The following is a 14,461-nucleotide window of genomic DNA, read 5'->3' as shown; positions in this document are numbered from 1 at the left end:
GGGACAGAGTGACAGGGCTCCAAAAGAGGGACAGTTGGGAGCTATGAGTAATATATCAATTTAAGGGAAGGGAATAAAGTTTAGAGTCAATCAAACACATTTTTTAGTAGAGAGATACATATATTTACATAGAAAGGGGGACGAAGTCCTGAAAGAGGGACAACTGAGGAGGAAAGAGGGACAGATGGACAGGGCTCCCAAAGAGGGACTGTCCCTCCGAAAGAGGGACAGTTGGAAGCTATTGCTGCAATGAGACAGTCACACTGTATTTACCACGCGCTGCTCTGTGTCCTCTGAGCGGCCCCTCCTGCTGTGAGGAGAACCTCATTCACGCCCCACCAGTCACTGATGGTCACTGACAGCCGGGGACGAGACTTTCCGCGTTGCCTGACAGGTGACAAAGACGAGACATCGCGAGATATAATTAAACTAGTGGGACAAGAAGAGCCACGCAACTCTCTCACCTCAGAGGCTGGAGTAGGAAAGGGGAAGGCTGTACTCTGCGCACGCATACGAATCACGTGATGCTCCCTGCAGCTGAAGTAAAAGGGCGGGAAAGCTAGCTGTTCAGGGAAAGGATACTGAAGTGTAGGAGTCCCGCTGTTGCCAGGTCTGAGGGGACTTCCGTTCTGTTGGGGGGAGGAGTAGTATGAACTTTGCTGAACTATGGGCAATTGCTTATACATGTCCCTAAATACCTTTTATTTTGAAGACACTGTTACCCCTCCCGAGCCAGCAGCAATGCCTTCTGGGAAGATGATTGACCACCCCTCACAGTCAGAATGGGTGAGGAGGAGGGACATGTACGTAGCTTCCAACTGTCCCACTTTTGGAGGGACAGTCCCTCTTTTGGAGCTCTCCCTGTCCCTCTTTCTTCCTCATTTGTCCCTCTTTCAGGACTTTGTCCCTATTTCTATGTAAATATATATATTTCTCTACTGAAAAATGTGTTTGATTGACTCTAAACTTTATTCCCATATTTTAAATTGATATATTACTAATTATAAAATGTTAATATGAAGGAATGCACCAGGATAGAAAGGACCAGTGTGGTTTGAATTATAAAACAACATATTTCTCTTATGAAATCTTTATGATATGCGTGACAGGGGCGTGGCTTAAGTGTCCCTCTTTCTCATATCTAAAAGTTGGGAGGTATGCATGTATAGGTTGGTACTACTTTCCTATGGGGTAAATGGAGGGGTGAGGAATTTGGATTGCAGACTCTAGTCGTTTGGGAGCAAGAGCTTGGCTGTACTTTTTCCTGATAAATTTGCAGCAATTGCTGAATGACTGCCCGTGTTGTCTTCAAAATGTTGGGTTTGCTAATCACTTATATATAACTTTTCAGGACTAGATGTAGTTTAGTTAGGCTGGATCATTCCAGTATATATTAAAAAAAAAATGTAGTGGAGTGGGATTGGAACTGAGAAGTCATGCTCCTTGCAGTGCTAAGGTCAAACCGAATGTGAAGTGCACTTGCCCAAACAGGAATGCCACCAGCACTGTTAACATGTACTTGGAATGCAGACAGTTAATGATTGGTTGCATGAAAATTAACTACATGCCTCAGCACCTTGACCTTCTAGTTAAAGAAAAAAAAAAACAACAACAAACAAACCTTGCTTTATTATCCATATACTTACAGTGACCAAATTTTTGTGAGCCCAACCTGGTCCTATTTTCTGAAGCACTTATAGCACTTATACATCAAAGAAACAGTGAGACACAGCTTCAGGTAAGGTCTGACCGTAGGTGAGTTCAAAGGGTCAATAGCTCTGCTCTGTTTCATAGTTTAAAATATAGTGTATGGTTTGCAATTGCAAATATGAGAGAATAATACAATGTTATAAAAAAAGCTATATACAGGTAGTCCCCGACTTACGAACGACCTGTAGATCCGAACGGCATGGATTCTGTGTTTCCATGGGAACAAGTCAAAAAAAATTTTTTCACATTGGACTTGTAGTTTTTTGAGTAAAACGATAAAAAAAAATTCAAAGACAAAATGGCTTTTAAACAAGCAGGTACAGAGGGCAGATGTGACACAGAGGGGGATACTGGAGGTACAGAGGAGGTACAGGGGAAAGAGATGGAACAGTGTTTCAACTTAAGAACAGAATCAGGTTAAGAACGAACCTACAGTCCCTATCTTGTTCGTTAACCGGGGACTACCATTAATTGAAAATAAAAATATGAAACTATTTTTTTTTGCTACTAATGTTCTATTTCTTACCTAACGATTTTCCCGCCGATATACAGCAGATTCGATCACTGTGATCGAATCTGCTGTGAAATCGTCGCGCAAACGCTGACAGAACTATCGATTTCCGTCCAAAATCAATCGTTTCCGTCGATCCGTCCGTGCGGAAGATTTTTCTTGATCGCCGGCTGGTTGGGAGTGTGTTGATATCGGCGTTCGAATGCCCACCGACCAACGCAATACAGCGGAGATACATTACCTGTTCTGGCCGGCGCGATTCCCCCGGTCTCCGCTGTCTTCTTTTCCGCTCTGGGCTCCAGGGCTGCAGCTTCACTGAACTTCCTGTCCCGGCAGGAAGTTTAGCGAAGCAAGCCAGCCGGACCAGAGACCAGCGCGGAGAAGAAGACAGTGGAGACCAGGGAAGTCGCGCCAGCCAGATCAGGTAATGTATAGCTGGCGGGCAGGCGGCGGCAGCAGCAGCTCCACAGATTGTGATCGGTTTCATGCTGAAATCGATTCACAATCTGTTTGCAGTAAAGGCAGCCATACGATCCCTCTCTGATCAGATTCGATCAGAGAGGGATCTATCTGTTGGCATATCGACCAGTGTATGGCTACCTTTAGCCGTACTACACATACAATTCATTATAGCATACATTTTTTTTTCAGTGTCACTTTAACATTATTTTGTGTGTGTGTCAGCTGAACTAGGAACGTTCACATGCTGCACTGTCGTGTTTCCGATTAGTACTAAGCAGACAACAAGCAGTCATGATGTTGGCAACCTGTTTATAGCGTTGTTGCAGTGAAAACACACCTGCTTCTTCTTGAAGACCCATTGCCGGAGCTCCGCTGATAGGAATTCAAGCAAGATCCAAGAAGGCTGACTTCCTGTTTAGTTGTTCCTTTCTGCCAGAAAGCGGCCCGCAGTTCTGTACACCATTACCTCTGTCAGCATTTACTGAATACACAAATTACAGCCATATCTGTATAGAATTCCTTATGCAGAATCTCCATCGCATCCACCACCTACACCAAACAGCTATTTTACTCACACAGAATCCTTTACTGTTCCTTGAAGACGTTTTACAGTTTGATAGAAAACGAACTAGTGTCGGGATCTAACCCCAACTGTCGTTATTCTCTTTGCAGATATACAACCCTTGGGGATGATTCTGCATGCACAGTCTAGCTTCCCCAGCATGGATAGCAAATGTCTGTCTGGATAGCAGATGTCTAATTTCTGTCCTCTTAGCTTTCTGGACATTTTTTCAGGGATTTCACCATGGGTAACCTAGGCGCCATACGTTCTGAATCAGTAGTGATGCCCAAAAAATGGATAACTGTCAGCGATGGGTCATGTGGCACCAAAATATGACAGCATAGTGGTGTAGTGACTAACCCTCTCACCTTGCAGAGCTGGGTCCCTGGTTTGTAGTCCAGCTGTAGCCTAGTTTGTATGTTCTCCTCGTGCCTGTGTGGGTTTCCTCCAAGCACTCCGGTTTCCTCCCACACCCCCAAAACATACAGCTACGTTAATTGGCTACCCCCTAATATTGGCCCTAGATTACAATGGACATATTACTATAGTAGAGATTAGATTGGGAGCTCCTTTGAGGGACAGTTACAAGACTATATATATATATATCATACTCTGTAAAGCCCTGCGAAAGATGTTGGTGTTATGTAAATGCTTAATCATAATACTACGACATTGCTTGCACTATGTACCAGTGCTGTGTAGTCGGTACAAGAATCATCCGACTCCTCAGTTTATGAAACATCCGACTCCAGGTACCCAAAATTACTCCGACTCCTCAGTCTAATGGTGCCCATACACGATACGTAAAAACGTTCGATTTTCCCGTTTATTCGATCTAAATGATCGAATCGAGTGAAAGTCAATAATATTTTTTTTTCGATCAAGAAATGCGAACGATTATCCCGTTTTTTCTAGAAAAATCTGATCGGACATGCAGGAAAAATCTTTATATTTAATCTAATGGAATAATTGAACTAAATTATCTAATCGGAAAAAAAAATGAAAAATTGTACCATGTATGGGCACCTTAATTTTTACAAAGGCTATGGACTTGGTTAAAATCTCATCGACTCCGACTCCTCAATTTATTGAAACCACCGACTCCAACTCCAGGTACCCAAAATTACTCCAACTCCGACTCCACAGCCCTGCTATGTACAGCGCTATGGAAGATGTTGGCACTATACAGATAAAAAATAATATAAGGCCTTATGTGCCCCCATTCCATGTACAGGAGCCCTTCTCTTTTGTGTGCATTCTCTTATGTACATCATCCCTTATGTGCACCGCCTCTCCCATTTACAACCCCTCCCCATCATGTCCACTATCACTATGTCTTATGCAAAAATCTTTTGCTGCTTGTACTCATGGCAGAGGTCTTCATAAGATGAGAAATGATTCCTATTGGGGAAACAGACAGTAACAACTGGCAGAAGGACGGGGAAGCCTCATTAGGGTCTAGGTTTCCCCCTCCTGAGGTAAGTGCCCCATAGGCGCTCATTTTTTTTGTTACAGGAATACTTTAAAGTGAACCAGAGACGAAGCACCCTCATGTATTTTACCATGTATATCAGTGGGAACATTAGAGAAAACACATACTCTGCTCTATGTTTCATCCTTCACTGCTCAGCCTGCTTGTTATCAGCCCTGATAAATTCCCTGACTGAGCACTCAGTCTGGCTTTGTTCAGAATTCATTATAGCTGAGTCTGTCTTCTTTGATGTCTTTTCAAGCCCAAGCCTGCCCCCTTCTGGCTCTGCTATAATGACTCAGCTATAATGATTCCTGAGCAAAGCCAGACTGACTGCTCAGTCTGGGATTTTATCAGGGCTGATTAGAAGCAGGCTGAGCAGTGAAGAATGAAACAGAGAGCAAGGTAGCTGTTTTCTCTAATGTTCCCACTGATATATATAAGAAAATACTTGAGGGTGCTTCGTCTCTGGTTCACTTTAAGCTTTACTTACCTGGAGTTTCTTCAGACCTCTAAAGGGCTATCTGGTCCAGCACTGAGGTTCCGCTGTCCTCCAGGCTGCTGCTCTCCCCTCCGTATGTCTGCCGCCCCCCAGCTGGGTTGCAGGCTTCTGTGCTGGTGCGCTGTACACCTCTTGCAAGCTCGCTCCCGTGGCTGGAAGCCTTCTGCGCTTGTGCAGTTCACAAGGACTTGAAGTGTGCTAGTGCAGAAAGCTCTAGGAGCTATAGGAGCACAATCACAAGAGGTAGGCATGGGTGGAAGCCTGCAACCCATCCGGGGGGAGGCGATCATACAGAGGGGCTAGCGGCTGCATGGAGGTCAGCAGAACTTCAGTGCTGAACCAAAGAGACTTCTATAGGCTGGAAGAAGTCCCAGGTAAGTAAAGCTTAAAGGGGCACTACAGCGAAAAACTGTAAAATTTAAAATATGTGCAAACATATACAAATAAGAAGTACATTTTTTCCAGAGTAAAATGAGCCATAAATTACTTTTTTCCTATAATGCTATCACTTACAGTAGGCAGTAGAAATCTGACAGAAGTGACAGGTTTTGGACTAGTTCATCTCTTCATAGGGGATTCTCAGCAAGGCTTTTATTATTTATAAAGATATTCCCGAAAAAAGGATTTAAACAATGATGCTGGCCAGCTTCTCTACTCGCTACACAGGTTTTTGGAAGTTGAACAGAGCAACTGCCATTCACTAAGTGCTTTTGAAAATAAATATATCCCTGAGAATCCCCTATAAAGAGATGGACTAGTCCAAAACCTGTCCCTTCTGTCAGATTTCTACTACCTACTGTAAGTGACAGTAACATAGGAGAAAAGTAATTTATGGCTCATTTTACTGGAAAAAATGTACTTCTTATTTGTATATGTTTGCACATATTTTAAATTTTACATTTTTTCGCTGAAGTGCCCTTTAACTTTTGTATTTTACCTCGGATTAATATGTCAGCCTCCATATCTCTCTCGCTTCAGGTCAGTGTTGCCAACCGTCCGTAAAAGGACGGACAGTCCGTACTTATTACACTAAAAATCTCCTGTCCGTAGTGTCCGTCCTTTTTAGACAGACATCCGTCAAAACAGGCGCTTTTCGCCGCATTCTTACTGCGCATGTGCGCATCACGGCAAAGCCAGCCAGGCTTGTCCCCGGGCGGCTGAGCTCGGAAAATTACAGGCTTCAGCTTCCTCCTTTGTCCCGCCCTTCCTCCAATCAGTTGACTCCTTTATTCAGGCACCTCTCTCCAGCCAATGAAGAAGAGAGGCTGCCCAGCAAACCCGCCCACAATCCCCGTCCAGAGTCAGACTGCTAGTGACTGGAGTGAGCTGTGCACAGCGTGGGTTCTAGGTTTTCTTCCCAGGCAGCAGGTATTCATGGCATGGACATTATAAATGTGAGTAAGGAGTTGCAGCCACATGCAATGCAACCCAGCTGGGGGGAGACACAGCAGGAGAGGGGATTCGAGCTATGCATTGTTTGTTCACTTTGGTGAGGAGAATGGAGCAGTGCAGAGCATGCTTTCCTCACAGCCTGTCCCTCCTCTGCACTGCTTATCTGTCCTCTACTGCCGATTCCCAACTGAAGGTGAAAAAAGTGCATCTCTCCTGCTGTGTCTGTGTCCCCCTTACCTCTCCCCAGCTGGAATCTGCATGTGGCTGGCAACTTGTTCATGTTCTTAGCAGTCACAGTGCTCCCCCTTTTATAATGACTGAGAGCACACTGCTGGAGGGACTTGAGTATCATCATTTTGTTCATGTGTGTTTTCAGAGGATGATCTCTAGTGTCATCTTGCGGTCTGTTCAGGTGCCCCCATGTTGCTTGAACTGCAGTTCAAAGCATTTGCAGTGATGTTCTGCACCCTTGACCAGCTGCTGCAATAATGCATGCTGGGAGATGTGGTCCATAAATGTGACTATATGTCATGGCTGGGTTTGTGCCCACTGCTCACATTAATGGACTACATCTCACAGCATGAATTGCTGCGGCTGGTGGCTTACAATATCATTGCAGCTGCTTTGAACTGCAGTCATGTGGCACATAAAGTCCATTTAAGATATAATTATTAAGGAGGAAATAAAATATGACTATGTACTCTGTAAAATGCAGCAGAAGAGGTCAACGCTATATAATACATAATAATATGGTAGGACATTAGACTATCACTACGGTAGGATTAGATTGTGAGCTCATCTGAGGACAGTCAGTGACAGGACTATGTACTCTGTAAAGTGCTGCAGAAGATGTCAGTGCTATATAAGTACATAATAATAACATGGTAAGACATTAGACTATGGTTATATGGTACTGATTAGATTGTGAACTCCTCTGTGGATAGTCAGTGACCTCGCTATGTACTGTAAAGTGCCGCCGAAGATGTCAGTGCTATATAAATACTAAAAAAAGTAAAACTGGCCACAGCTTACCCCCATCCACAATTCTACGTAAAAGTGCGCTTCTGACTCCGCCCCCTGTCCGTCCAAAATGTTGTGTGTCCTGCTTTTTTGGGCCTTTTGTCCGTCAAAAATCAGAAATTAGATTGGCAACCCTGCTTCAGGTTCCCTTAAAGAAAACCACAGACATATAAAATAAAAGTTTTATACATACTTGGGGCTTCCTCCAGCCCCATGTGCACGGATTGCTCCCACTCCGCCGTCCTCAGCCTTCTGTATCGCTGATACCGGGTCCCGCAACTTCAGCCAGACTGCACAAGAGAAGTGCGCTCTCTAGGCAGCCGCCGGAGAGATACGTAGAAAGCGCGCTTCTCTTGCGAAGTTGCAGGACCCGGTACCTGCGATACAGAAGTCTGAGGACGGTGGAGTGGTAGCAATCCGTGCGCATGGGGCTGGAGGAAGCCCCAGGTATGTATAAAACTTTTATTTTATATTGTCTCTGGTACACTTTAAACACCTACAGATGGAATATGAACAAAAAGTACAGAGTTCATATCTTTATTACCTGTTAACATAACAGGGAATAAAAGGGAATAAAAGTAATGTGATAAGTGTGAACAATTTGTTCTTGTAATTATTCATCTTTGCTAAGTTGCATTTAAAATTAAAGAGACCGAGCAATGGTTTTAACAATGAATAACTGACAGTACATACTCATAGATATTAATCTTTCAGTGAATGTTTGATCTATCTTACTTTAGCTTGTATCAGATTGTGCTTGAGGATGGCGTGTTGCACCTTCCAGGATGCTTTTGTCAACATTTCCGACCTGCATCCTAATCTCTCCTGCCCGGTAAGTATCAGTGACTTTGTTATCGCTCTCTGGCCCTGCCATGTCCCATCCGCCTCAGCCTGTGCCACAAACAACCTCATTGTCACATTGTCACCATGTTTCCCTACAGTGATACCAGTGTGTCTGTAACCACAATACTCTGATTGTTGTTGCTCTTTATTTACACTGCGGGGGATGAAAACTGATGCTGCCGGCGCTGTCCAGGGATGTGTCATGGTACCCGGCCCAGCAGTTTTGCGCTAGCCAAGCCTTTGTTACAGCCTATGAGAGACCCTTTTGTATCTGGTTGATTGCACGCTGAATAGATAATTGCTGGGACTAAGCAGAGTAAAGAAAAAAATTATAATGTGGCTAGGGACGTCTGGTATTTTCCACTCTTGATGGCCAAATTTGAGCTATTCTAGCTGTCTTGAGTGATTTTCCTCAACAGTTGTATGTTACAGCCCCAATAAATCCCCCTTTGGCTTGTTTAAGTTTTATTCTGTGCCTAGGAAGGTTAAAGGACGTGGAAATATACAAAAGCCTACTCTCTCCATCTGTAACCAAATGGCTTATCATAAACAAGACCTCTCTAGGGTGTTTTTCTAAAGCATTGTTTAGTCTTGCTTTTAAACCTGTTTTCTAAACCAATTAAATATTTTGGGGACAAACTTTATACCAGTAGGTTTTTATGGGGGTTGTTCTAAAGTTTGATTTAAATTCAACATGAAGAATTTGACATATTCAAACACTACATGTCTGTACTAGGTATATTCCTGCCACTGGATATCTACAAAGAACTACGGTATTCTCAATTTAACTGAGAAGATATACTAAGAATAGAAAACAGAGAGCCTATATTGTGAGGCTCTCTGTTAATGCCGCCAGGATCATTGGGTGTCAGCAGCAATGACTCACCTGCTCTGCCCCCTCCGTCGGCAAAAAAAACGATATGGTGTTTTTTTTTTTTCTTAAAGTGAACCCAAATTAAAAATTCAAGATTTCAGAAATAAAATCTATTTTTAATGTATAAGAATAAATAGCAGCCTTTTTTCAGCTGCATGATGACAAATATAAAATATTTTACAATTATTGGAGGAACCCCTTCCTTCTTTTCATATTGACGGGACAGAATCCGGCAGACTGGTGGAGGAGATAAAATACAAAAACACAGGCTGCTACTGATGATGTCACAGGGGAGGTGATCTCAGCTTGTGTGAGATTTCACATAGACAATGCCCCTGTGAGGGAGGGTAGCTGATGACAAACGCACCCATGATCTAAAACCTTCTACTAAGCTCAGAAGTAATGGCTGCCACCTGGATAGTGTACTGGTTCGAATCCTGGCTAGGGTAAGTACCTATTCAGTAAGGAGTTCAAGGCAAGACTCCCTAACACTGCAGGGTGGCCTCTTGACCGCCCCCCAGTGGTTGCAGCTCTTGAGCGCTTTGAGTCCGCCAGGAGAAAAGCGCTATATAAATGTTCCGATGATTATTATTATAACCCTAGTTATGAAAAGAGAAGAGTGAAAAGCATGCACTGAAATGCTCATAGGCTTGGAGGAGTGTTTATTTATCTTTGTATGTGTCAGAGTGGTGCAACTAAATATTTTGAATTAAAAAAATGTTTGGTTTGGGTCCGCTTTAAGTATTCTGAAGCTGTTGCCACCTCCACCTGCAAATATATACTGCAAGAAGCATGATTTTTTTTTTAACGTATACGAGAACGGGAATATGTGCTGCTTTGTGCTGATGCTTCAAGCTCCATTAACCCCGTTGTAATACATGGATGTGGGGCTCCGCTCTATGAGCAATACCAACCCACACATGACAGCCTGCAAAAGGTGGGTGACAAAGGCTCCCCCTTTGAAAACTGCAGTTGTTTAATGTTGACAAGTGGCTGATCTCCACCTTTATGGTAATTTCACGCATATATTTATCTTGGATTAGTTTGTGGAGTCCCTCTGAAGGTGTGTACACACCTTTGACGGATGTCGCCTGTCGGGGATCTGGATCTGATCCCCGTCAGGCAATATCGCTGGGCCGGGCTGCACACGTGTGTCATCTGTCTAGCTAACGACATGCTTTGTTGCTATGCTGAAGGGGGGGCGGGGGATGATGGAGGTACAACGATCGGCACATGTCTGACGTCACACAGGCGGGGGATCTGCATCGCTAGGGGTGAGTGGATCCACCGGGCGGATCGCTCCTTGGGTTGGGGGTCGGGGGCTGCTGTACGCCTGCCTGATTATCGGCTGAGACGGTCTTTATCGGTCGCCTTAACCGACTGAAGTCATGCATGTGTATGGGCCTTGAGGGACAGTTAGTGACCTGACTATGTACTCTGGAAAGCGATGTGGAAGATTTCACTGCTATAAAAATATTACATTAAATAATCTTGGAAATTGACCAATCAAATGAGCATACATACTTCCAAGTATATTACTGTATATAGGTAAAGGAGGTAATTTATGAAACACTACCTATTTATAATTAATTTCAGTAAAAACTTTAGGATAAAAACAATTAGAACATTTAGTTACACATAAAATGAAAAAATATATTTTTTTCATTTGCACTCTTCTATTTTAACGTGTATCATTCTTTCTTCTTCTGTATAGTTGTATAAAGTAACTTCATCTTTTTTATACTTTTGCCTTCTACTATACAAGTTTATCTTCTGTGTTCTCATCTATGAAGTATTTTTTTTATCAATCTGTAAATATTTATAGAAAAACATTTTTTGTTAATCTTTTGTTCTTCTATTCTTAACTTTCTCTTTTCCTCAATGTTCTTTTCTTTTATTCTATTATACTATAATACTGCTATCTGTCACTAAAAGGACCAGGAGCCCTGTAGGGAAGATATTTATTAATTATTATGTTTTATAAAATATTTATTTTTATTTTACATAAAGTTTTCTACCTTTTTTTATAATAAATAATACATTGATTTTTTTATTATTACAGTATATTTAACCAATTAGCATTCCTGGACGTGAGTTTCACGTCATGCTCTGTCCCTGCCTGCATTCACTCACGTGAAACTCACGTCCTGCAGTGTAAACAGCGCTGTGCGCGCGCGCGCCCGCGAGTCCGCGCGATCCCCTCATTGGTGCATGTGAACAGAAGTTCACAGAACCAATGAGATCGTTTTTACTGTGAATGACAGCTGCCATAGCCAATGGCAGCTCTCATTCACACTGTGACAATGTAAACATTACATTGTTGCCACCTAAAGCTGCTGAAGCCTCAGATCTCTCGTCAGTGTGAGATCTGAGGTGGAGCAGCTTGTGTGCAGAGCTGTGTGAGCTGTGTGATCTACTGTGGAAATAAATTGTATTTTATTGCTGTTTTCTAACCCTTTCCCAGCCTAACTATCCCTTGTGTGTTCAGTACACTGTACTGATCACACTGTACTAATCTAGCTGATCTAGCTGTCCTAGGCCCTTTTTATACTGCCCTCCTCCCCCCCTATTACTGTTTTAGTTTGCTGACCCCTTATTGATCAGTTGATCGTCATCTGATCATCTGATCTTCTGATCTCATCTCTCTCCCACTCACATCACCGTGCTCTCTTCTACTTCCATTCCCAGCACTTCTTTTCCTCATCCTCATTCATATAAAAAAAAAAAAATAAAATAAAAAATCTTTCTATCTATTATCTCTTTATCTTGTTCTGTACCCTATTTATAAAAAATGGCAAAGAGGCGATACACAGAACAGGAGATCGTTGCCTTGATGGAAATCAGCGGCAGCGACGAAGAATCTGACTGCGAATCTGACGGCGAAGAATGGCTGCCGGTTGAACATTCTGACCCGCTGTCAGACGGCGACTCCAGCTCTGATGAAGGTGAAGGGCCATCAGAGCAGGCAAGAGTTGCTACTGTGCATCCTGTTGTCACTGCATCAGTTCCCAGTGGCAGTGACTCTGAGACACAGGTGTCATCAGATCGCAGAGGAGGGAGCACAGCAGGCACTAGTGCTCCAGGGGCAGGCAGCCAGCAGCAAAGTCCTCAGGAACCCATGGACATTTTAGATGGCACTAGTGCTCCAGGGGCTAGCAGCCAGCAGCAAAGTCAGCAAGTACCACTGGACATGTCACACCTACTGTGGGTACCGCCAAACATGCAAGCACCCCAAATCCCTCCTTTCATTGCAAACAGTGGCTTAATGGTTGACATGACAGGGAATATGTCACCAGTCGATGTTTTCCAGCAATTCGTCAATGACGATTTTTTGCAATTTATTGTCGAGCAGACAAATTTGTATGCCTCTCAATTCATTGAGTTCCACCCCAGGTCCACTTATACCCGGAAATGGACACCAACAAACTTGTCTGAGTTGAAAGTGTTTCTAGGCCTAACTTTCAACATGGGGCTAACAAAAAAATCGCAGCTCGCAATGTACTGGAGTACAAATCCCATACACCACACCCCTCTGTACTCATCAACTATGCCAAAGCTGCGTTATCAGATGATCATGAGATTTCTACATTTCAATGACAATAGTCAAAACAAGAGTCCAGACAATGCAGGCAGAGACCGGCTTTTTAAATTAAGGCCACTTATAAATCACCTGAATTTAAAATTCTGTGAAATTTGTGTGCCAGGAAGAGAAATCGCAATAGACGAATCTCTAATGCCATTTCATGGCCGGCTTGGATTCAAACAATTCATCCCCAGTAAACGAGCCAGGTATGGAGTAAAGCTCTATAAGCTTTGCGAAAGCGGATCAGGGTACACCTTTGCATTTCGCATCTATGAGGGGCGAGATAGCCTGCTACAGCCAGAGGGGTGCCCAGCAGATATGGGAGCCAATGGAAAAATTGTGGTGGACCTCATGACCCCCTTACTAAATAAGGGGTATCATCTATTTGTAGACAATTTCTACACCAGCTTGCCACTTTTTAAATTTCTTTTTTCGGCTGACACCGTTGCCTGTGGTACCATCAGGGCAAACCGAAAAGGCTTTCCGCAAGAAGTCCTGAAAAAAAAATTGAAAAAGGGGGAGACTTGTAGTCTGCGCAGCAATGAAGTCCTGGCACTAAAATACAAGGACAAAAAAGATGTGCTTATGCTGTCCACCATGCACACAGAGGGCACAGTGCTAGTGACGTCTCGCCGATCAGAGACTGTCAAGCCTATTGCGATTGATGACTACAACAAGCATATGGGAGCAGTGGATCTGTCCGACCAGATGTTGGCCCCATATTTGGTAGCTAGAAAAACGAAATCCTGGTACAAGAAGGTAGGGATTTATTTGCTACAAATGGCAATGTTCAATGCCCATGTGGCATACAGAAAAGCAGGCAATACCGGGTCATACCTGCAGTTCCAGGAACAGATCATTGCATCTTTCCTTTTTGGATCTGGCACAACACCAGTACGCAGTGACCAATCCCAGTGCGAAGACATCATCAGACTCTGCGACAGGCACTTTATGGAATCACTCCCTCCTAATCCCCTGAAAAAATATCCTCAGAAGAGGTGCAAAGTGTGTGCCAAACATCAAATAAGAAGGGACACAAGATATTACTGTCCAGATTGTCCCTCCCACCCAGGCCTCTGCTTTACTCCGTGTTATAAAATATACCATACGGTCACCAATTATTAGAACCATGCCTATCTCCCAAAAAAAATTCTGTAGCCACCAGCTCCATTTGAAAAAAAAAAAAAAAAAAAAAACTTTTCCAAAAATAAAGAAAATAGACCAGGGGCAGCCTAAGGCATGTGCCATTAATTAAGGGCCACCATTCCCAGCGGGCCACCACATTATATTCTTATTGTTACAGTTGGTCATTGTTTATGACTGTATTTTGTTCATGTTTTTTTTATGTTGCAGTTATACACATAAATGAATATCAAACAATAAAAAAAAGTGTAAAAAGAAAAGTAAAAAGACAAAAAAAGTAAAAAAAAAAAAAAAAAAAAAAAAAGAGCTAGGCATTGCTGCTACCTCCACGTGGTGCCTGGTGGAAACAGCGAAAGCTGGCAAAATGCAGTGGATATTTCATTTCATT

At 43.1% G+C, this 14,461-nt stretch overlaps 1 protein-coding gene across 3 annotated transcripts in view; it reads left to right on the top strand.

Moving 5' to 3' along the window:
• The first annotated feature begins 560 nt into the window (after positions 1–560).
• MEIOB (meiosis specific with OB-fold) overlaps positions 561–14,461 on the top strand; it is a 60,168-nt gene continuing 46,267 nt past the window's right edge. Inside the window, exons 1-3 of one of the 3 annotated variants that reach the window (XM_068246710.1) lie at positions 561–610; positions 1,649–1,755; positions 8,371–8,462. In XM_068246710.1, the coding sequence (XP_068102811.1) occupies positions 8,394–8,462 (69 nt within the window). In that variant the 5' untranslated portion in view covers positions 561–610; positions 1,649–1,755; positions 8,371–8,393. Of the gene's footprint in view, positions 611–1,648; positions 1,756–6,503; positions 6,587–8,370; positions 8,463–14,461 lie in introns of those variants that run through there. The other 2 variants (XM_068246708.1, XM_068246707.1) reach the window with 2 other exon arrangements.

This window comes from Hyperolius riggenbachi, chromosome 7 (assembly GCF_040937935.1).
Source record: "Hyperolius riggenbachi isolate aHypRig1 chromosome 7, aHypRig1.pri, whole genome shotgun sequence".
Taxonomy (NCBI): Eukaryota; Metazoa; Chordata; class Amphibia; order Anura; family Hyperoliidae; genus Hyperolius; species Hyperolius riggenbachi.
Note: the sequence above shows the minus strand (reverse complement) of the source record. Positions and strands in the feature narration are given on the sequence as shown.